General features: G+C 18.1%; 6 protein-coding genes across 6 annotated transcripts; all 6 read right to left on the bottom strand.

Annotated features, from left to right (window-relative positions):
* Nucleotides 1-1,407: 1,407 nt before the first annotated feature.
* On the bottom strand, nucleotides 1,408-2,363 carry MKS88_002159 (fam-l protein; the record flags this gene model as incomplete). The annotated part of the gene is made up of 2 exons (XM_067215147.1): nucleotides 1,408-2,148; nucleotides 2,280-2,363. 2 exons carry the CDS (start codon nucleotides 2,361-2,363, stop codon nucleotides 1,408-1,410), a joined length of 825 nt encoding a protein of 274 aa, XP_067074453.1.
* Nucleotides 2,364-4,347: 1,984 nt separating this feature from the next.
* MKS88_002158 (uncharacterized protein) lies at nucleotides 4,348-5,325 on the bottom strand (the record flags this gene model as incomplete). Its single annotated transcript, XM_067215146.1, has 2 exons — nucleotides 4,348-5,109; nucleotides 5,239-5,325. The coding sequence occupies 2 exons, from the start codon at nucleotides 5,323-5,325 to the stop codon at nucleotides 4,348-4,350; spliced, it is 849 nt and encodes a 282-aa protein (XP_067074452.1).
* A 4,060-nt stretch (nucleotides 5,326-9,385) lies between these two features.
* Nucleotides 9,386-10,283, bottom strand: MKS88_002157 (fam-m protein; the record flags this gene model as incomplete). The annotated part of the gene is made up of 2 exons (XM_067215145.1): nucleotides 9,386-10,075; nucleotides 10,197-10,283. 2 exons carry the CDS (start codon nucleotides 10,281-10,283, stop codon nucleotides 9,386-9,388), a joined length of 777 nt encoding a protein of 258 aa, XP_067074451.1.
* Nucleotides 10,284-14,956: 4,673 nt separating this feature from the next.
* On the bottom strand, nucleotides 14,957-15,852 carry MKS88_002156 (uncharacterized protein; the record flags this gene model as incomplete). The annotated part of the gene is made up of 2 exons (XM_067215143.1): nucleotides 14,957-15,634; nucleotides 15,757-15,852. The coding sequence occupies 2 exons, from the start codon at nucleotides 15,850-15,852 to the stop codon at nucleotides 14,957-14,959; spliced, it is 774 nt and encodes a 257-aa protein (XP_067074450.1).
* Nucleotides 15,853-20,032: 4,180 nt separating this feature from the next.
* MKS88_002155 (fam-m protein) lies at nucleotides 20,033-20,583 on the bottom strand (the record flags this gene model as incomplete). Its single annotated transcript, XM_067215142.1, has 2 exons — nucleotides 20,033-20,371; nucleotides 20,497-20,583. The coding sequence occupies 2 exons, from the start codon at nucleotides 20,581-20,583 to the stop codon at nucleotides 20,033-20,035; spliced, it is 426 nt and encodes a 141-aa protein (XP_067074449.1).
* A 3,169-nt stretch (nucleotides 20,584-23,752) lies between these two features.
* On the bottom strand, nucleotides 23,753-23,971 carry MKS88_002154 (fam-l protein; the record flags this gene model as incomplete). The annotated part of the gene is made up of 1 exon (XM_067215141.1): nucleotides 23,753-23,971. The coding sequence occupies one exon, from the start codon at nucleotides 23,969-23,971 to the stop codon at nucleotides 23,753-23,755; it is 219 nt and encodes a 72-aa protein (XP_067074448.1).
* Nucleotides 23,972-24,854: the final 883 nt, after the last annotated feature.

Raw genomic sequence — 24,854 nt, 5'->3', positions numbered from 1 at the left:
CACATTCATTTCTATATTAAATAATATTGTAATACATATCTTATATTCAAAGCTTTAACAAGGTATAAAATATAGTAATTACACAATGTCATAAGTGCAAATAAATAAAATTCCTCCTTCTATACATTTTTGAGATCTCCGATAATTTAGAGCCTTAAATTACAGTTGAACATCAGAAATTTAATTTTGTTCTTATGGGGCATAATATTAACATATATTCTTATTTGTTATTTAAAAAAATATATTTCTTTTAAATTACATAAAAAAGCAAAACAAGTGGTATTTATTATTAATAATATAAACCTTTTATTACTGTCTCTTTGAAAACTGTATCAGATAGCATGAATTAAATTAGTCATTATATTTGACATAATTATTAGTGAAATGCTTAAATAATAGCATATATTATATTAAAAATAATATATATATGTTCCATCCTTTAATCTCAAATAAATGATATTTAGAAAAAAATTTAACAAATAATATACTAATACTTTCTTAATTATTTTCCAATAATTTAATCTTTTAAATACATAAAAAATAAATAAAATATAGACTACTTAAATATAAATTTCCAATGTAATATATATTCAAGTAATTTGAAAAATATTGAGTAAACTATACAGTTATGTGCAAAAACAATATAATAGTTACTTTAAAAACGTCCCTCATTTGTAATGATATAGAATCCCCAAATCCTTAAGTTTTTAGTAACAATACATAATTAAAAAGTACATTATATTATTACATATTTATAATATCACATTTAGACTATGTAAAAAATTAAGTCTGTTAAAAAGGTTTTTATAACTATTACCTTTTATAAAATATTTCTCATAAAACATATAGTATAAATATTAACGATTTTTTTTTTGGTGTAAAAAAATATATATTATTACCAATAAAAAAAAATTTATACATATGCATGTTCTGTATATAGAAAAAGACACATTTATTTTTATCATAACAATAATAATACATTTTCTTAAATAACCTAAACAAATAAACACTTTAGACTTAATCGAATAAAAAAAAACGAAAAAAAACGCTTAATAAAATAGAAAGTGACACATTTCACTAAAATTATGTTAATTATTGCGTTCTATATTAATTTGAACGCTTATGTATATATTATTCATGAAATATATTTTAACGCGAAGATTTATCTATTCAGAAAAAGTATTTTGTTAAGCTAAGATCATTCCTTAAAAAATAAATTGAAAATTATTCAAAAAGTCCAAAATTAAAATTAACAAAACTAAGAACACACATTTTTACTATTTCACAGTGAAAATAAAGATATATTCAGGTGTATTTACAAAATTTATATAGTTATTGTTATCGTCGTTAAGTATATCACTAAAGATATAGCTATCTGTTAAATTCATCTTTATAGAAAAATGCATATTACCTATTTAGTCTTTTTCTGAACTTCATATTTTCATATTTTATAACTTTTTTATAGTAGTAAATCATTCCTAATATAAATATCACAACAAATATGAGGAAAGGTACGCAATAAAGCAAAATAGGTGATGCAAATATTACTTTTATTTTTTCCATTCCAGTAGCGCTTAATAAAGTAAACAAATGCCCCTGTACATTTGTCCCCAATGTCTGTCCTTCAGATGAACTTGGGTATAACAAGCCTAATAATCCCAACAACCCACCCTTTGTAAATTTCTCTAATGAAAGATCTAATATGGGTACTATTAATACCAGGAAAAATAACAAAATTAAAGCAGTTCGTATTCTGAGTTTTTTACGTGATATTTTTTTATATTCCTTATCTTCAATTATATTGATTTTTATAAGGTAATCTTTATAATCAAGTTCTTTAAATATTTTTTCTTCGAAATTGGAATACTTTTTTGTTTTAGGTATAGCACATTTATTTTTCTTAACATTTTTATCGTATTCCTGAATATATAATGAACTTTTACATAATTGTCTTAGGCTTCTATTTGATCCTTTTTTATTATTAGATAAACATTTATTTTGTTTCACTTTATTATGCTGAATTTCTCTCTTAAAATTCTCAATACATGAATCACTATCCTGCTTATATTTTGCTAATAATCGATAATTTCTTGTATTTATTTTTCTACAAAGATTGCATTTTTCATACAAATTTTTATTTAAAGGTTTCTAAAAAAAAATTAAAAATATAAAAATATATTATTTAAATGTAAAAATATTCTCATCTTAAAAAAAGCATTAATAAAAATTAACAATGACATCATAAATAATACAAATATATTTGAATAATATAATCATACCAGGTCATTGTAAAACTTACATATCCAAGGTAAAAGTATAAACGTTGAAATATTAATAAATAACAGCATATTTTTTTGTTCCATCATATATTTCTAAAATTATAATATATTCAAAAAGTATTATATTTATAATAACATATAATGCATTCAATGATAAATCGTACTATATATATTTTTTCAATTTTTTTTTATTATTTCTCTAAAGAAAGATAATCATATAATATATCGAAAATGTATTTTACAATGCGGACCAAAATAAAATACCTTTAGAAATATATTATAAATTTTTAGTATTAACGTTATGAATAAAAAAATAACTTTAAATAAAATACTATAATTTTAATTCACTCATAAATATTCAAAATGCATATGTAAATTTTTTAACATAGTCGATTAATTACAAGTTTTCTTCATAGGAAATTATTAATGTAAAAACAAAATATATGATATATTAATATTTATAAATATTCATTTATTTTACTACATAAAACATATAGAATATAGATCTATTGCAATACTTTATATAATAGGATAATCATTTCTACTTATATTGACGTTTTCCTATTTTTAATTATAATTTCTATGATATTACACATTGAAAAAACGTGTTATTTTTTTTAAAATACTAATTACTATGAGTATACAATAAATACAATAATTAATGAATTAGTTAATAAATGTAAAATTCTTTTAGTTTTATAAAATATAACACATTTTATAGTTACCACATAAACAGGTACATTAGTTTATACTTTACAATACATTTAGAAAGTTCAATATATAATGTGATATTCAATCTATGAAAAAATATATATACATAAAAAGTAAATAAATTATTATTTTATATTTATACGTTATATTTTTTAAAAATTGAATTCTTAATTGAATTTAACTTGTACCGTTATTTCTAAATGGGAATTTTTTAAAATAATAACTTTAATGTTTTTATTTTTTACCCATATTTATACATTTTAAAAAATGTTAATATATTTGAAAAATAATAAATAAAGACACAATAAAATTAGTATATGAATGATTCATACAATTATCATAATTTAAAAATATTCAAAATAATATAAATTTAGCTATGAGATCAATATACAGATTATTATATGTAAATTAGAAATAGAAAGTGTAACTATATGATTTACCGAAGTACATTATTTAGTAATTTTTCAAATGACATTTTTAGAGCTAACATATTAGTTCTTCTTTTGTCATTTATAAACATATATTTTCAGAAAAATAATTTTGCTGATACAGATTATGTAATAAATATGAATAAACAAAACATTTTTTTTTTATAATACTTATATTAACAAAAATTTTCCGTTCAATTATTTCTGCTACATATGTAGCGTAAACCATATAATAACAATTATAAAATTATTATATTAGCAAAAAAATTACTGTAAAAATCCTAAATTATATTTTATTTTTCTTTCAAGAAAATATTATTTTTCCAGCAAATAAATTACGATATTAACAATAAAGGAAAATAAACATTTAAAATACTATTTTCAATTTCAAAAAAAAAAAAAATAATATCAGTATAATAATATAATCACTTTGTTTCATTATGTAAATACCAAGGAACTCTAATTATTAATCTTAAGAAAATAATTCTTTTTATTAAAAATCTGAAAAAATAAAAATTTTATACTAGAAAATGATAAAAAATATAATGTAGAATTATTTATAGTTAAAATGTAAATTAACAAGTGAATTCAATAAAATAATATTAATTGTTCTTTTATACAATAATTTTAAAGAACAAGTATATATTTCTCATTAAAATATTCATATATATAAAAATATATATATGCGAAATATTAATTCATACAGTTTAAGGAACACATTAAATTACATATAAAAAATTTTCAAACATTCAAATTCACAAAAAAAATAAAAACATATATATTTTATATTTACATATAAATATTGCCACGAATATGTGAAGTAATCCAAAAAATCTAAGCAATTACTCTTATATTTAATATATCATTAATGTTATTACATTCACTATATAACGCTAAAGGCCTCCTTACAGAAATAAGCATATTCCTCACTATTCATTGAACAATTCCATTGACTTAATCTTTTTATATTTTATAACATATTTAAAATAATAAAAAATTCCCATTATAAGCATAATACCCATTATTAAAATAGGTATACAATATACTAGAATACTAGATACCTTTAATGATATATTTGGATCATTTGAACAAAAAGAACTTAATTGAGAGTTTGGCGCAGCTGAAGCACCTCCATCTAACTGAGGCTGTGTATCAGATGTTAAACTATATCCAAATAACTGACATAGTAATGTCAATAAATACAATGAATTTTCAGAATTACTTAACGATAAATCCAATATAGGTAAAATTAATACAAATATGAACAATAATAAAAGTAAGCAAAGTCGTAATCCATATTTTTTACGTTTTAATTTTTTGTAAACCTTATCATTAATTAATATCATTTTTTTAAAAAAAACTTTATCATTAAGTCCATTCATTATTTTTTTCTCATAATGATTATATGATTTATGTAACATGGTACATTTATTTTTCATAAGTCTCTTAATTAATTTTTCCTTATATAATGAGCTTCTATATAATTTTTCTTTTTTTTCTTTGTCCCATTTTTCATCATTAACTGTAAGTAATTTTCTGTTTTTTTTTCTTGTATTATATGGTATCTTTAATTCTAAATCTTCAACATTTGAAAAAATACCATTTTCACATTTTCCTAACAATAGATAAATTCGCTTATTTAATTTTTTACAAAAACTATACCTCTTATCCAAATATTTATCAAACCTGCTCTAAAAAAAGAAAATGTATATATTTCATAAATAAATGGTTAAATATTCCAATTCCCAAAAAAATAATTAATAAAAATAAACAATAAAAATATGAATAATACAAATTCCCCTCAAAATATTTTATCATACCATGTCACTGTATAAATGACAAATCCAAATTAAAAGTACAAACAGCAAAATTTTGATGAAAAAGATAAACCTAATATTTTGTTCCATGCTATAGTTTCTAATATTATAATATATAATATAAAGAAAAAATTAACATCACGTTATACAATTTCAACAATAAAAAAATACTTCTTTTATTTTTTTTAATATATTTTTTTAAAGTATTAGCACATATAAAATATTTTACTACTTTAAAAAAAAAAAATACCTAAAAAAGGATACATAAAAATTTCTTAATTGTTATTATTTATAAAAAATTAACTTTATGAAAAATTACTCAATTTAAATGTATTCATATATATTCACAACGTACAATTTAATTACGTAATGGATAGATTAAACAATATTTTTTTATAATTTTTATATATTAGGAAATATTGGATTTATTTTACAATATAAAATGTATAAAATATAGGTATATGTTATTGTTCTAGGTATTTCTAGAATAATTACTATTTTTAAATTTTTCTACTAAATATTCTAATTTTATAAATATTATATTTTGGAAAATGCATATATTATTAATAAAAAAATATTAGTTATTAAATGAATGAAACAAAAGAACTCATAAATTCCAAAAATATATATTTTGTGAAAACTTCCGTGTTCTGCTAATAACACATTCTTTCCTTTATAGTCTACAATATATTTAAAAAATAAAATTTATTATAAACTATATAATTTATGAAAATGTATACATTTTAAGGGGAAATAATAACTTTTTTTAACTTTTGTGTAAATTTTTGAAAATTATTATTTTTAATTAAGTTTAATATATATAGTAGTTTCCTAATAACATGTTTTTAAAGTCAAAAATTACCTTTTTTTTTCATTAAATGTATATATATAGAATAAATGTAATAAAAAAAAAAGAAATGTAATACACGTATAAAATGTGTTAATATTATAATAATCTAGATTCAATAATGTGTTTATTAAATTCTTGCATGAATAATAATGCATATCTTTTTCGTTACCAGTTCATATTATAATATACATTTAAATAATAATTATAAAATTAAAATAAATCTAAAATTAAGTGACTTCACTAATAATATCATGAAAGTAGTTATCATCCAGTGTGTCTCACATATTTTATTTCTTACTATTAATAATATCCTATGTACATAATTACAAAAAAATTAAAATTATACTAGTATATCTAACAATTTCATACCAATATATTGAACCAAAAACTAAAATTCTCTTATAAACATATGCCTATTGTTTACAGAAAAGAATATAATTACTTAAAATATTATAATATTTAATATTAACAAAAATACATATATATATATATTAATTAATTAATAGAAAAATATTAGACTTTAAGTTTTAATATGTTTCCAAAATCAAATATAAATAATAATATTTTTAATATTTTTATTTTATATTTATGACAAAAAATATAACATGCGAAGCAAATAGGTACACTAACACATTATGCACGTTGCTATTAATTTTTTCCTTTTTCCTATCAATTAACATAATTTATTTTACTTTTATACTTTTTAGATCTCATTTTATAATTAAAAATGTAAAATATTATATTAATTATTATAGCACTAACATGATGTAAAAAAAAAAAAAAAGAGGATAAATTATTTTTTAAACAAGTTATAATCTAACATGTCAAATATACAAAGGATACATAGAGTATACATATATTATTACTTTATAAGTTGCATTCCTGAAATGAATTCACCCATATTATGTTTGTATTATTAATAAACAAGCTCCAAATTAAGGATTTTTTGACACTGTTTCAAATTATAAATAGAACATTATAATTATTATATATTTTAAATAAATATATTTTATTTATCAAATCCAAAAGTAAATTATTTAAAATTAAGGAATCAGTTATATCCCTTTATTTTTTTTTTTCTCTAAATATAAAAATAAACTTACATTTTCGATAGAAACATAATTAATAAAAAAAAATATAAAAGTAAACGTAAATTTTGTAAAAAAATATCTTTAGTAATTATTATAATTTTAAAAAATATTTAAATTATAATAACATATAATATAAATTTTCATAGTATCGGAAAAAATATATTGTATAACTTTAGAAAATTATTAGAATAACAATTTTTTTTCATAAAAATATTACGGAGGACAAAACTACTATTTGTTTATTAGTGATTTATAAATAAATATTACCTCAAATTATATATTATTTTATAACTATTATGCAACAAATGTAAAATAAATAAAATATATTATTTATTATACAATCGTGCGAAAGAGGATATATTTGCATTCCTATATTACTATTCCTTACGCTTTTTCGCACATAGTTACAGGATATAATTATAATTATATTATACATTAATGTTAATATTTTTATAGAATGAATGTTAAATTTATACCAGTGTGTATAATCAAATTACTCTTCTGAAAAATAATTAAAAGAAAAAAAAAAAAAAAAAAGAGTAAATTTATAAAATATATTAATATCAATATAATCTTGTTTCAAAAATCTATCTCTGCTATTCTGTCAAAAATATAAATAAATATACTTTTTTCTAATAATATTACTTTATTATACATATTAAAGTAATTCTCATAAAATATAATCAAATTAACAACTTAATAATTATAATTACAAAAGTAACCACTTATTCATTAATTGATATTCTTCAGTATAACCATAATTAACGTTCTCCCACATGTAATACATACTAAAAATTACAATTATGCTAAAGTGCCATAACTATTTTTAGAAGTGAATTTAACCATAACTCTAAACATTAAATCTGTATTCAGGAATTATCTACAAATAATAAATTTTTTTTTTCTTAACTTTTAATTTATTTAAAAAATAGTTATATATATAAATGTATTATTAATTATCAATATATACTCTATATATTTATGAATTTAAAAATAACACTAATACTTTAATTATTATATGTATAAGCAAAACTATAAAAAATAATACAAATATATAATTATTTATTTTCAGATGATTACATGATTGCAGTAGTGTACTCGCTTATTTGAATTGTATTAATTAAAATTTTAATTCCTACAAACCGAAGAAATATTTTTTTAAATTACTACTACGTAAAAATCAAAAATAAAAAAAAAAAGTATTTCAATATGTTATATGTGAGTAACTGTTTTAAACTAATTCATTACTTTAATCATTCATCTACATGGGATACATATACAAAATATAGCATATTTATTTATAAATTATCAATATAATATATATTTAAGTAATTTTAAAAAATTTAATTATCTATACAACTAGACACAACAATGAAATAATAAAAGATTTTAACTATTCATTTAATTATGAATACTCGAAAAATTTAAGTTACACAATAATTATGAATAATTAATATATAATAGAGCTGTTACTATAATATACAATAATACATTCCGTTTTACACCATTTAAATAAACTAAACATCCGCTGATGAAATTTTTAGAATAAATATATACTATAACATAATTTTTCTAAAATTTATTTTGTATAATATATGTGAAGTTTCCTTTTGCGTAATAAAATATTCACATATATATAGTTATAGATAGATAGATAAGTAGATAGATAGACAGATATAGATATATCCGACAAAACACATCCTTTTAGTTTTTTCATACATTAAAAAAGATACATTTATTTTAAAATTAAAACTAATAATGGTCTTATTAAAATTTTCATCAAATAATAATTTTAAACTAAAAAAATATAAAACGCTGAAACATGCACTTTTAAATTCAAATGAAAATGACTACACATCAGTAAAACTATGTGAATTTTATTATCATATATATTCTTTAATGTGCAATTTTATTATTCATAGAAATCTATAAAAGTACAAATATACGTTATTTCAAATATATTTGATTAAGCTTAAATAATACTTCAAAAGTGCAAATTCGAAAATATTAAAACATTAAAATTAAAAAAAAAAAATAACATAACAGTTTTTTGTTGTCTCGTATAAAAATGAACAAATATACAAATGAGTATGTATAAAATTAGTGTAATTATAGTAATAATTATTAATAAATTATCGCTAACAATATTAAAGTTATGATTTTACATTAATAAATTCCTTACAAATTATGCAAATTTTTTATTAACTTTTTATTCTCTCATCAACTTAATTTTTTTATATTTTTCATTATTTCTTAAGATCCTAGGGACCAGTATCACAAATACGATAGCTAACATAATGATAGACACCACATATGATATTATAAAAATATTATCTAATATAAATTCTGGAAGTAATGATACCAATTTATATCCAAAGTTTTTCATAGATGACCACCATGCCTGACCTACCAATTTGTTTCCAATACTTGTCATAACCCCTGAAAATTCTATTATGGGTAATCCAATTCCTAATAAGAATAAAAAAAAAAATAAGGCAATCACTAGTCCATATCCATTATATTTCATTTTACTTAAAGTAATAAAATTAATTCTCCTTTTTCTTTTAACGATATTATCATATTCCTTTTTGTTAATCCATTTTTTTTCATAATGATAATGCTTCCCATCAAACATTCCACTATCATAATCTATAACTTCTGTATAGAGTTGCGATTTATCTACTGAATTTTTATTTGATTGTTTCCTTTTACTTATAGTCTCATCATCATGATGAGATATAATTTTTTTCTCGAACACACAATTATTTGGTAGCCCTTCTTTTATACATACAACATTTGAACGTTTTTCCAGTTTATGTTTTCCTAATAATCGGTATGTTCTTCCAAATAATTTGTTATCAACAATGTATTTCTCATTCAATAATTTTTTTAATGTGCTCTAAATAAAACATAAATGTGTTATTTAAATGTATAAATAATTTAATGTAAAAAAAAAATATTAATAAATAAAAAAAAAAAAAAAAGAACTATAAACATATAATTAAATAAAATTTTCATACCGCATCATTAGTAAAAAGGCATATCCGCAATAAAAATATAAAAGTAACAATTTTAATAATTAAAAATAATTTAATTTTTTGATCCATAATTTATTTTCCTAATATCATAGTATATTCAGTAAGAAAATATCTAACCATAATATAATATTCTTCCAAAGATAAAGGTCACTAAATTTAATAAAAAAAATTTTCTGTTATTACTTTTAATTATTTCAAAAAAAAAAAAAAATAATACCATATACATATATATATATATATAACTATATTGCATTATACAATGTAAACCATGAAAGATAACATTAAATATTTATTATAAAATTTTTATATTACTATTATTTTTTAAAAATACGAACATTAACTAAAATAACATAATTCGAATTCATACATAAATATTTAAATTATATGAGTTCATTTTAATAATACAGTAACTAAATAATATTTTATTAACCTTTCTGAAAATAAAAAAAATTATAGTACAATAATTTCAAATATAGGATTTATTAAAAATATAAAAACTATAAAATATAGATATATATATTACTATGTATTAAGACATTCATTATTAATATTAATGTTTTTTTTTACATCCGTAATTATAATATATGTAAATTGCATTTAGTTATATTTTGAACTTAAAAATTAATACTATTAACTATAAAAATAAATGAAAAAGCTTATATTTAAAAAAATAAGATTCCCACATACAAATTATACTATATACCATAATAAAAGAGAATGATTATATTGGTAAATTACGCATATTCTTAGAAATAAAGTTTTTATTTTATTATATATTTTTCTAAACTTTTTATATTTTTAAATATACGAACAACATTAATACTTTATTTCTGTATCAATAAATTAATAATATCATAAATTAAGTATATTTTGGATACTTATTATTATTACGTAACAACAATAAATTAATGGATTTGTAGATTCACTACTTATTCATATAAGTAAATTAGTATTTATATTTATGCATACAAAAAAAAAATATTAAAATTAAAATTTAATTTATTAAATACAGATTCGATTCAATAGTAATAATATCAAGAATATTTCAACTGAAATACATTTAAAAATAAATGTTACGTACAACATTTTTAATTAATTAATATAATAAAATTATAATAATTATTTATCAAATGATTCATTCTTTCTTTCATTAATGTTTCTTACGTACATTTTAGAAGGAATTTATAATTTTCTTTATAGTTTTATAATCATATAATATATATATCAAATATTTAAAAAAAAAAAAACTACAACAAAAACCTAATATAATTGAATAATGATTTTTATTATATAAAATATATATTTAGCAGCAAATGTTTTATATATTATAATACTTTTTTAATTTATCATTTATGACATAATAACCATCAGTTAATTATTATATGAACAATAAATTATTTTGAACATATAAAAAAATATTATAATAATTTTTTCTAAAAGAACATAATTTATTAAAAAATAATAGAATATTATTAATTTTAAAAGGAATTTTTAAATTAAAAAAATAATAGCACAGGATTTAGAATAATTATATCTTTATTCCAACTATAAATAGAATTGTAGTCTCATAGAAAAAAAATTTTATTCAATATTCCTTAAAAATTCTATTATTTAATTTTATCATAATCGTATTTTTTTAATTTTTACCTGAATCTTTTATGTTTTTATATAATGAAGGAAGAATTTATTAACCATTTTTTTTTTTTATGATGTATTTAATATTTTCCTTGTTATGCGCCTTCATCATAAGAGAATTTGTGCTAATATATATGCGCACTAATATTTAATTTATTATTATTTAAACGTAATATAATGATAAGTGTTCATGTTTTATTAATACTCTTTTTTACTATTATAATATTTTTTTAATTTTGTACACGATTAAGTTCATAACAATATTAGCAATAAATTTTTCACAGCAATATTTTTTTAAAAAAATAATAAAAATCAATTAAAAATGTTCTACAAAAGTTTCATTTTCTAATTGATTTATTTTTTAGTAGTACTGCAATATTCCTGTTTTGGTATATTATATATATTTATTACACTATTAAAAATTAATAAAATAATTCATGCATGCACAAATTATATAAAGTAATTAATATATTAATTGTACATTTATATACACATATACTCCTACTCTATGCATAATGATTTAATATTCAGATATATGTACCCCCATGTTGTTTATAAATTTTTTTAATTGATTCACTACATAAAGAAGAAATTAATAATACACCTTTTTTATACATGTTTGCGTGAAATTAAGAAACATAAAGCAAAAATACTAATAAAATTGGAATATTTTAATTATATTCTTATAATTTATATCTTATAATTATAACATTACTATTCTTTTATAAAATATTCTTTATTAATATATTATTCAAAAATTATATTATTCTATATTACATAATTCTTTCATAGGTATATTAATTCGATATCTTTTACCGTTCAATTATATCTATTGTAATGTATATATTATTGAATCACTGTTAATATATTTCATATACAAAATAACTTTACCTTTATACATGAAATTAGTCTAATATATTATTTAACATTAGATATATAAACATATGGACTATATAGAGATTTTTATGGAGGAAAATTTACACATCATTTTACTTACACATTTGTTAATAAGCTATAATTTCCTTTCTATAAATGTTAAGATATACATTTGATATCTTTTATCACCAACCTGTATTAATATACTATTCAGTATTCTCAAGTAGTAACCTTCCATATAAAATATTTGTGTATATTATATTTTCCAAGTTACATTTTAAAATACAATGTATATTACTTTGTTCCATTTCTAAAATATACTTTAAGATAAATATATCTATTTATTACATATATTCTTGTTAAGTTTTTATTGATATACTAATTCATACGTTTTTTTTCTTTTATTATTATTACGCTTTTTAGTTTATTTATATGTATTCTTTCCATTTTTTAGTTTTTGAAGTATTAAGTTTTTATAGACACTATAAATTATAACGCTATTGAAAATTGAAGTGCTATTAAAACTAATTTAGAATCTTTATCCATAATTTTAATGCACATCTAATAATAAATAACAGTTCATTGTATTTATTCATTATTTTAATTGAATTTTTATATAAGAAAAAAAGTACTTTAATACTTTTCAAACTAGATACAAATGCATGCATAATAACTGCAATTATAGATATTAATATATTAATTAAATTGCTATTAAGATATATAAAAATATTTTGACGAAACTTATAAATTACATATTCAATATTTCCATCGTGGAAACACAGAACATATAAAAAATAATATGACTTTATATAATGACATATATATACACAATTTTCATTTAAGTAATAATGAATATTATTAGTTAATAATTCCTCAAAAAAATTTAATTATTTTTTAAATTCTCCATTTTAAAAATCTATGTAAATTTATAAATAGTCATGATAATAAAACATCTAATATTCTAGTGAACATGTAATACTACATTATTACCAAGTGTAAATTTACATAAGGTATTTCTAACATTGATCTAAAATACATTTAAAAACCTTTTATATAAATAGATAGTATAAGTGAAATTAAAAAAGTATATATTAGTTTGCGTACGCATATATTAATCATGAAAATTTTAGTACATATATATGCAAAAATTATGAAGAAAAACATACAGAAATAAAGATCTTACCGTAAATTTACTATAATAATACACATTATAACCCATTAAAAATGAATATGTATAGAAACCTTAAACATCTATTTTATTTTTTCTTAAAAATTTTCTATGAATAATATAACGGTTTCTATTATAAAGAGTAATTTTTATTTATAAATATTTTTTATGAATATATATTATATATATATAATTAATAATTTTAATAGGTACCTAAATTTTTAATATTAACTAAAATAAAAAATAAAATGTGGAATATATATTTATAACATATTATCGTAATGCGTACTCAAGTAATTCCAATAAAATTGAATTAACAGTACATTCTTAATAAGCAACATATTAAGTTTGTATATATCGTATTTAGATGAAATAAATTATATTTTGTAAAATTAGCATTAATTATTAATCAATTCATTATTAAATAAAATATTATATAATGACATAATTATATTTTCATATATAAAAGATTCAATAATTTAAACATATAACAAAACGTTTTTGTATTAAATACGTATTGTAATACATTTATCATATTAACATCTAAAATTAATATTAATTAAATTTTCTTTTTTCAAATCGTCCAAAAAAAAATATTCCCCTTTTTTTTAAAATACAGTAAAAGATGTATACAATCAATTTAGAGCAGATAATAATTTTTTCTACCTCACAAAACAACATTTTAGTCTAAATGAAACTAAAATAAAAGGAAAAAAATTACATCCATTTCATAAGTTTAGCAGCATAGAATTTCCTATTAATTTAAAGGAAATATACGAAATTCATCATTTTATATTAAATTTATGAAACATGCATATATTTCATACATAAATATATTTACCTATACATAAGTATTATTACAAAATATTATATACAAACAACTCCTTAAAATATAAATTTAAAAAATAAAACATTCAAATTTACTATATATTAAAAATACATATTTTTCTATTTCATACGAAAATAGTTATGTATATGTATTTTATATTATAAAATTTTTGTAACTCTATGTATCTTATATGTTCAATATTTTTAAGGATGCTGCAAATATTATTATTTAACATTAAATGTATTTCTTATAAAAGTAATTAAGAATATTATAACAAATTTTAGAATTATTTGCCCTTATTTTTTCATATTTTTCCTTTTTAATAGAAACATAAATAAAACCAAATATGCTCAAAACCACCACAGATATTAAAAATATTAAAATTACATGGTATAGTGTACTTGATAAATTTGCTATCATTGTTTTTACATCTCCATTATCGTAATGTGAAACTAAAGCAATCGATATTATAAAGAGTGCAAATCCTGCCAAAAAAACTAAATAGGGTGGCGAAATTCCTAAATCCATCTTTCTATTTACCGTTTTACCTTCAATCTTGTTATTAATTTCCAAGTTATATTTAATTATATCTATGGGACCTAAAAGACTGAATATCATTTTCTCAAAAAATTCATCCATTCTAGTAAAAATAGTTTTTTTTCTCTTAGGTAATCTATTCCTTCCCTCATTTTCTAACAAAATTTCCTCTACTTTTTCTCTTCCGGGTTTAGGGATTTCGCTATTTTCATATATGTTTTTCTTTTCATCCTTTAATTTAGTGTCACCCTTGTCATTTGATGTAACGTCAGTTGATTTTGTATCCAATGAACTCCTTGATAGAATTCTATCAGTTGTTATACGCGAAAATTCATCTAGTGTGTACTTCTTATCTATTGAATTACCACACATAGACTAAATAAAAGAACGTAAACATTTATAATATACAAGTATATACATTTCTAAACTAAGAAAATTTTATTGTTAAAAATAAAATACAGAAACAAATGAAACAATACGAAGTAATATTATAGTACCACATTATTGTAATAATGGCATATACAAATTAAAAAAGAAAACGTTAGTATTTTAATAAAAACGAGGATCCCAATACTTTCTACTATTGCATGCATTAATACTATTATATGTTAAGTAATAAAAATGTTAATTATATTTTACATCCTGCAAATTATTAACGTAATCTTTTAAATTACTTTTGATTTTTCACATTTTATTTTATTTTATTTAAAACGTAATAAATTGAATTTGTAGGATACATAGTTCATATTAAAAATTACACATTGAAAATTAAATTAAAAATTATTTATAATAATATAAATGTAGGATTTATTACATTAAATATAAAATAATGTACTTTGAAGAAGTACATTAGATAAGAAAATATAAAATCAAAAATTAATCAGTTATTGTATATATTTTATTATTTAATTAAAAGAAAATATAACACGTATACACGTATACTTTCATATATTCTGAATCTAAATATGTATTTTTGCACTGTTTCCATATAATAATTCTAATTTTATGAACTTTTTTTTAACCTTTCCTTCTATAGATAGATTATATTTATTATTCGTAGTAATAAAAATAATAATAATAGGATAAGAACTTATTACATATATACTTTTTATTACATAAAACGTATATTAGTATTTACCTAAAAAAATACTTTTTCTTTCATAAACTATTATGTATTAAAATGAAATTCTCAGTTACAAAATAATATATATATTTAAGTATATTTTTTATGGTATTACAACATGGCTGTTATGTTTTTGTACATTAATTTTAAGATAAAATAATATATGTCTAAATCAAAATAAGATTTATTATTATTTAATGAAAAATTCTAAAATTCTTAAAGCATTTATTATAGGTGTTCCTTTTAAAAATATAAATACCCATATTTATACATAAGTATTAATATGAAACAATAAAATAAAATAACGAAGAATTTAGTATAAAATTATTGTATTCAATTCAATAATTTTAAATATATTTACATCCTCATATTATTACAAATGAAAGCAATAAAGAAAATACATATGTAATACATATATAAGGATAACTTTAATATTTATAAATACAGAAAAAATTCATAGTATATTATTTTTTTTAAAATTTATTTTTAAGATATACAAACAATATTTTCATATTATTTAAAAATCTCTTAAAACAAGAAAACTATTCAATATTTTTATAATTTTCTTAGTATATTTAAAATAGATTTGATAATAATTACATTAGTACTGAAAAAAATACTATCAAAGAATGAAAAAAAAAAAACAGTTAGGTTTATTTCTATATCATAATAAAAATAAAACAAAAAAAAATTAAATTAAAAAAAAAAAAAATTTATCTCCATATATTAATAAAATTAAAAGAAATAATTTTAAAAAAAAAATTATTTCCACAAGTAAATAAAATTAAAAGAAAAAAAATAATAAATTAAAAAAAAAAAAGAAAAGATAATTATTACAATTAAAACAATTTTTTTGAATTGCTAAATTAATTTTTAAAAATTTGTACATTATATTTTTATTCCTTTACATTTTATTTACATGCTGTAACATTATACATGGTATTTCTTTTGTATAATTTGAACGTTTTTATCATTTTGTACATACATATATTAAAGAGTTAAACGAAATATTTTATATAAAAAAAGTTTGACACATAATAACATTTTGTAAAGAAAGTAGCATACAACTTTTATTACGAAATAAATTACAAAAAAACTATTAGGATTTATATTATACAATAAAAATTGTACAATAATTTGATCATATGCTCAAAAATGTTAGTGCATATTTATTTTGCTTAAACTTTTTTATTGTTTTTTCCATATATATTTATCTGTAAATATTTAGTTAATTTTTTTTTTTTTTTTATAATCAAAGATTTAATAATAAAATTTCATTTATATAATAATATATATACAAACTTTAGTTAATGTTTTATTTAAAACTTTTTCAACGAAAAAAAGTGATACATAATTTTTTAAGGATATTTATTTTAATTTCTATAGCCATTTATTTTTTCCTAATGAATTTTTCTTCATACAAATAATTATATTTAAATTTAAACTTATGAAAATTTTTTATTTTATTGTGTTCCTTACAGTTTCAATATATTATACTAAAAAATAACATGTTATAATAAAATATTCCAATAACATATTTAATATGCAATTTACCTTATGTTGATATTTAATAAATGTATTTTGTGATACAGTGAATGAAATATTTATAAACATTGTTTTATACGTAAAAAACCGTTGTTATAAAAAGGGAATCCTGTTTTATTCAAAAAATCATGTAAAATAAATATATATATATTTTTTTTTTTTTATCCAAAATAAAAAATCTTTATTTATAGATGATATCATAACCTTTAATCGAAATTTAATGTATTTTTCTCATTATAAAAATAACTATTATATAAGTTTTAATTTATGATTTAGATCACTCCTATATTTTGAGAAGCTTCTTTGGCTATTAATTTATGTGCTATGTAACACGTTATAAATATATTTTCATAAATTTAAACATTCAGATTTATTTTTATATAAAATAAAATTATAATATATATCTTAGATTCGAAGCTTTAGCAAAGCATAAAATGTACTTATTCTATAATGTCATGTGTATAAGTGTAAAAAATGAAATGTTTTTCCAATATATTTTTGACACTCATGGTTTTTTAAAACATTAAATTATTGCTAAACATGAAAATTTAATTTTTCTACTTAGGAGACATAATATTAATGCATGTTATAATTGAAGATATTTAAAAAAAAAAATGCATAAAAAAACAAAACATGTAATATATATTATTAATACAGTAAGTCTTTTATTACTGTCAATTGGATAATCCCGTCAACACCCATGTATTAAATTATTCATAATATTTATTGTAATTATTAGGATAATACGAAAAAAATATCACGGATACTATTAAGAAATGACATATAAACTATCCATTATGTAAACCCCATATAAATGATATTTAGAAAAGAGTACGACAAATTATCTATTGAAATTTTTTTAATTATTGTCCAATAATTTAATCTTTTAATAATATAAAAAATAAATAAAATATATAGATTATTAAAATATTTATTTTAAATAGAATATATATTCAAGTAATTTACGAAAAATTGAGTTAACATTACAATTAAGTACAAAAATAATATAAACATAGATTTAACAAATTTATACAATTGTAATGATTCCAAATATTCTATTTAGTAAGCAATTATAATTAATCCATAATTGAAAAGTAGATTAATTCATTATATACTTATAATTTCCTATTTTTACATTGTAAAAAGAACTGAAATATATATATAACAAACCTTTCCAATATTTATGTTTTATAACAAAATTTACATAAAAAATATCTTTTATAGTAAATGTCATTTTCCCCTAAAATAAAAAAATATATGTATACACATCAATGAAACGAGATAAATGCACGTTATTTCATTAGATATAATGAAGGATACACTCTTATTAATTAAAAAATAATACATTTACTTAACAAAATGAAAAAATAATAATTTTATATTACACCAGAATATAATATATAACTTATAATAATTTATTACAAATATATGTTATCACATTTATATATAACTAAGTGAATTGTTCTCTTATATATTCATTTTAAGGTACAAAGATATATTGTTTATAGAAATATATTTAAAAGCCCAAACTTATATATTATTCCATAACGTTTAATTCATAGTGAAAGTAAATTAAAATACAAATTGAAAAACATTAAAATGTTCAAATTCACAAAAAAACAAAGATTATATTTTTGTATTGTTTTATATGAAATAAAATAGTTATACACATGTGTATGTATAATATTTAACACATTATACATATTCTTATTAAGTATAACATAAAAATATTAGAGTTAACACTTCATATTATATACATTTTTACAGAGGTATCTCTATTTCTTGTTATTCGTCTTACTCATTTATTAATTTAAATTTTGTATATTTTTCATTATTTATTAAGATCTTACAAATCGATGTTACAACTATAGTCAACATATCAATGATAATTATGCTTAATGCCATAACAAAAAGACAATATTTATATACGTCTGACAACCCACTTATAACATTTTTAAAATATTTAAATAACGAAAACTAAGTAATAGATTCCAATATTGGATTTAATGACCCCATCCCTGATAATAGTCGTATTCCTATTCCAAACAAGAAAATAATAATAAATATAGCAACGACACAACCATAATTTCTAAATTTTAATTTTTTTAAATATATATCACAGATTCTTCTTTTTTTTTAATCAATTTTTTATCAAAATGGAAATATTTTCCATCAAACATTCCAGTATTATTATCCAAAAATTCTATATTGTATTGTCCCTTATTTAAAAATCTTTTACCAGTTTCTTTGTTTTTTCCTTTAACTCCTTTTATATTATTTGATATATCTGTTTTTTCATTTACACCATTATCTAAATAATTTTCTTTTAACCATACATTATTTAAATTCTTATTCTTTTTATATTTTGCTAGTAATCGATAATTCCCTGTAACTAAATTTCCATCAGTCTTACTTTTCTCATCTAAAGGTTTTCTAAACGTACTCTAAAAATACAATGTAAATATTTTTTATTTAATAGAATAAGTTATCTAATGGTAAAAAAAAAACATTAATATAAATAAAAAAATAAAAATTAGAATGACACAAAAATGCTTAAATAAGGATATACTGCATCTTTGTTAAAATGACATATTAAAGTTAAAAAGACATACACAAAAATTTTTATAATAACTAGTAAGTTTATTTTTTGTTCCATCATTTAAATTTTTAATATATTTAAAGATGGAAATATTAATTACAATATACTTCTAATGAAAAATAATCCTATATTTATTTAAAATTTTTTTTTTTTTTTATTATTTCTTCTTAAATACATAGTAAAATGTATATAATTATAATAGATCTTATCACATATACCAAGTAAAATAATATCAGCTATACTTTATTTAATTTTTATGTTATATTTATAAAAAAACAATTTACATTAAAATAAAGTAATTTTAAATTATTCATATATATTCAAAATATATAATATAATTATTTAATGTAGTTCACTAAATAATCTCATTAATAAATCTCTTTTAATTAAAATATAAAAAAAAGTATGAGTCCACAATACTTTGAAATATTTATATTATATATAATATATAATATATGACGTAGAGAATACAGGCAATACAATGTTCTCTATATCAACGTGATAAGATCAAATCATAAGAATCCTATACAATTAATAATTCTAATTGTAAAAACATTATATTTTAGAACTCTTTTTCACCCTTAAAAAATATTAATTATTTTAACAATATAATTATAGTAATAATGTATTAAAGAAATAATGATTTGTGTTATTTTAATTATAGCTGATTCATTATTTGATTTCTAAGCAAACATAATCTTTTATAGTAAAAAATATAATTAAAATGAAAAAAATTAAATTAATATGCCACTATGAAATTTATGGATGAATATATATTTTAATGGAAAATGACTTATTTTATTTTATTTTTGTATAATTCTTGAAAATACATTTTTAAATTTTGTTTCATTAAAACCATTATTTTTAAGTAAAAATATTTATATACATCTACTTAATTTTCATTATATATTCATTAATAAATTAAAAAATATATTTCAAGAATTATTATACAAAAAAAAAAAAATAAACATATTGTCAAAATATAAATATTCCACATGTCTGCGCATATATATATATATATTTTAAACGGATTAAAATATTTTAAAAAATTATAGCGATACTTAATATTAAAAAAATATATATATATATACATATACATATATATATATATATAACTTTTACAAAAAATTTTTTTATCAATTTAATAATGTAGTATTCTCTTACAGTCTATTCTAATATATTCCAGCTTATACGTACATTTTCAGAAAATCATAAGCATTCATGGACTATTTCATTAAATAAACAGTGCATTCATAAGTCTATTCATTTATGATAACTAAAACATATATTAATATTACATTAAAAATTTCATTCAAATATATAAAATAGCAAGTTTGATAAATGAAATTTTTTCATGAAAATCATGCGCAAAATTTTTGAACGAGAAATATTATACAACACACTTAACGAAGCCTTGTAAAAAATATTAGAATAATTTTTTTAAATATATCGTCATAAATTTTATCTAGCAAGTAAAATCATTTTTATTACTTTTTCAATTACTATAAAAAAAAAAAAACAATTTATTTTTTTAACATTTATTTTACTTAATAAGCGTTATAAATACAAAACAATTAGTTGTTGTCATTGTAAACTCTTATATTTCGATGCACTCTCAATACAATGTTAACATGGTAATTAATATATTTACAGATAGCTATAAAGAATAGGACACATATGAAAACACATCAATAAATTATTACATTATTCTGGAAATTATATATTTATTTTCATTAGCACTAATCATAATATAAATATTTATACATATATATATTTAAAATTTTACTAATACTGAAAACCAAAAAAAAAATTTATACATATTATATATTAACATGTGATTATATTCAATCCATAAATTTAATATTTTAATAATATAAATGTATATATAGTTTATTTATATGTAAATTTTCCATACAATATATGCTTTATTCATATTTTCAAAATTGAATTAAAACCGCCCTTTGGCTGAATAATAAAATAATAATGTTTTTAGTTTCTCATATATTCAGAGCTATTTATAACAATATTTTTATTAAAAAAGTATAAATTCTCTACTTATCATATATATATATATACATAATTGTACAATATAACTTTCGTTTTCCATTAAATTCATGCATAAAAAAAAAAAAAAAAATTTCCTGTTAAGATACTTTTTACAGTAAATATATTTTACAAAACATTTTTCATAAAATACATTTCATAGATTGAATATTAATTTTTTATTAAATAAAATGTATATATCCATAAAATAAACAATATCCTCTTCATCTTATTAAATAAAAAAGAAGACAAATTTATTATTATTATTTTAAAAATAATAAACAAATTGATCAATGAGGTCAACAAATAATAATAATTAACTAGAAAAAGATAAAAAAAAGGAAAATAGTTTTTATTTGAAATATTATTTATAACAATACTATAAAACTATATTAATTGTCCTATTATGTATTAACTTAAATACACATTTATATTTTTCATAAAATATATTTATATACTCAAAAATATATTTATTAATTCACCCTACTTAATTAATCATAAACAATACAATAAATAAATATTAAAAAATATTAATAATATTTAAATTACGAAGGAAACTAAATACATATTTTTTTATTATTGTAAATCAAAAGTAATAAGCACCAGAATTTATAAAATTTAAGCAATTATTTGTATGTTTATTAAATATAGTACTAAGGATGCTATAGGTATTATTTCATACTAAATATTTCTACATAAAAAGGATATATTCCTTATTATATATTTTACCTTTTCCTGAACTTAATTTTTTGATATTTTTTAACTTTTTTATGGTAATAAACAACACCTAATATAAGGGTGACACCAAATATAATGAGAGGTACTAAATATACTAGAAAAACTAAAAAACTCTCTACATAAACGTAATCTCTAAAAGTTCTTTGATTTTATGAAATCATCTTCACATATACTGTATTTTCTTATTTGAAAAAGAAACTTAAAGTAGATTTCTTCAAAAAAATGTGTAAAGGATCATACCACCAATCTGAAAATATAATATGCAATATCTTAAATAATCTTAATAAAGGCCCATAGTCAACAAAAATATTATAATATGGACACTATTAATAACAATGAGATTATATTTACAGGTGAAGAAAGTCGTAATCCATATTTTTTACGTATTATTTTTTTATAAGTCTTATCACTAAATGAACCGTTGTTTTTAAGAAAAGAAATAAGATCAATTGCTTTGAATAATTTTTTGTTTCAAAATCACATGTTTTATTTTTCTTATCTTGTTTTCTTCCTCCAGTATACATTGATGAATTTCCATTAAATTATTTTTTCTATTTATTGTTTCCCCTTCATTATTAGATATATCCTTTTTTCCGTTTAGTCCATTATTTGGAATTTGTTCTTTTAGCTCTACAATTATTGAACCATTAAACTTAGACATCATTTCTTTTCGAAAATGTCATAGATTTATATCATATTCTGCTATATATCCAATGTGCTAAATATGAACTATATATACTTTCATTCAAATTCTAGTTATTAATTATTTCTTTTAATTTTTTTTCAGTTTTACAAAATTCATATATATCAATGTTTTAATCTTTATAAATAAAAAATTCTGAGCAAACCTTTTATTCATCGCAACTTACACTTCCATTGAATGTCTCATATATATTACATTGTTTCGTGCTTTTTTATACATATTTATGGAAAATAAACAGAAATAAAGAACTATATATATATATATATAAATATATATTCTCTTAATTTTTCCTACTGAGAAAAAATAATTATTAAACTACATCAGAAATAGAATAGTTATATATTAGGACATTTATAATACATTTTTATGAATAAATAAAAATGCACAAACACATCCTCTTTTATATTAGATATATATATATTAAAATATGCCAATTAATTACAACGTAATCTTTGTAAGCATAGTTGTAACTAAATGTAAAAAGTAAGAACAATTAATCTAACGATATAAGATATTCGAATTTGTACTAATTTTAAAATCTAAAAAACAATTTTTAACTTTTAACTATTTATTAATTAAACATTAGCATTACGTTATTAAAATACTAATAATGTTGTATAGAATAAATATATTATATTTTTAAAATAAAATATTAAATATTACCAACATGTAGCTACAAAAGAAATCCAATATTATTTGAACAAATGAAATTCATCGAAATTTTAATTTATAAATTCATGATATAATTGTATTAATAAAACATAAATAAACCATTATAGTTGTAATTTTCACAAAAAAATACTTCAATTTTCTTTAAATTATTTAATAGACATACAAGACTTGT

The sequence above is a fragment of the Plasmodium brasilianum genome, chromosome 7 (assembly GCF_023973825.1).
Source record: "Plasmodium brasilianum strain Bolivian I chromosome 7, whole genome shotgun sequence".
Taxonomy (NCBI): domain Eukaryota; phylum Apicomplexa; class Aconoidasida; order Haemosporida; family Plasmodiidae; genus Plasmodium; species Plasmodium brasilianum.
The sequence above is the reverse complement of the archived record's forward strand: the minus strand, read 5'-3'. Positions and strand labels throughout refer to the sequence as shown.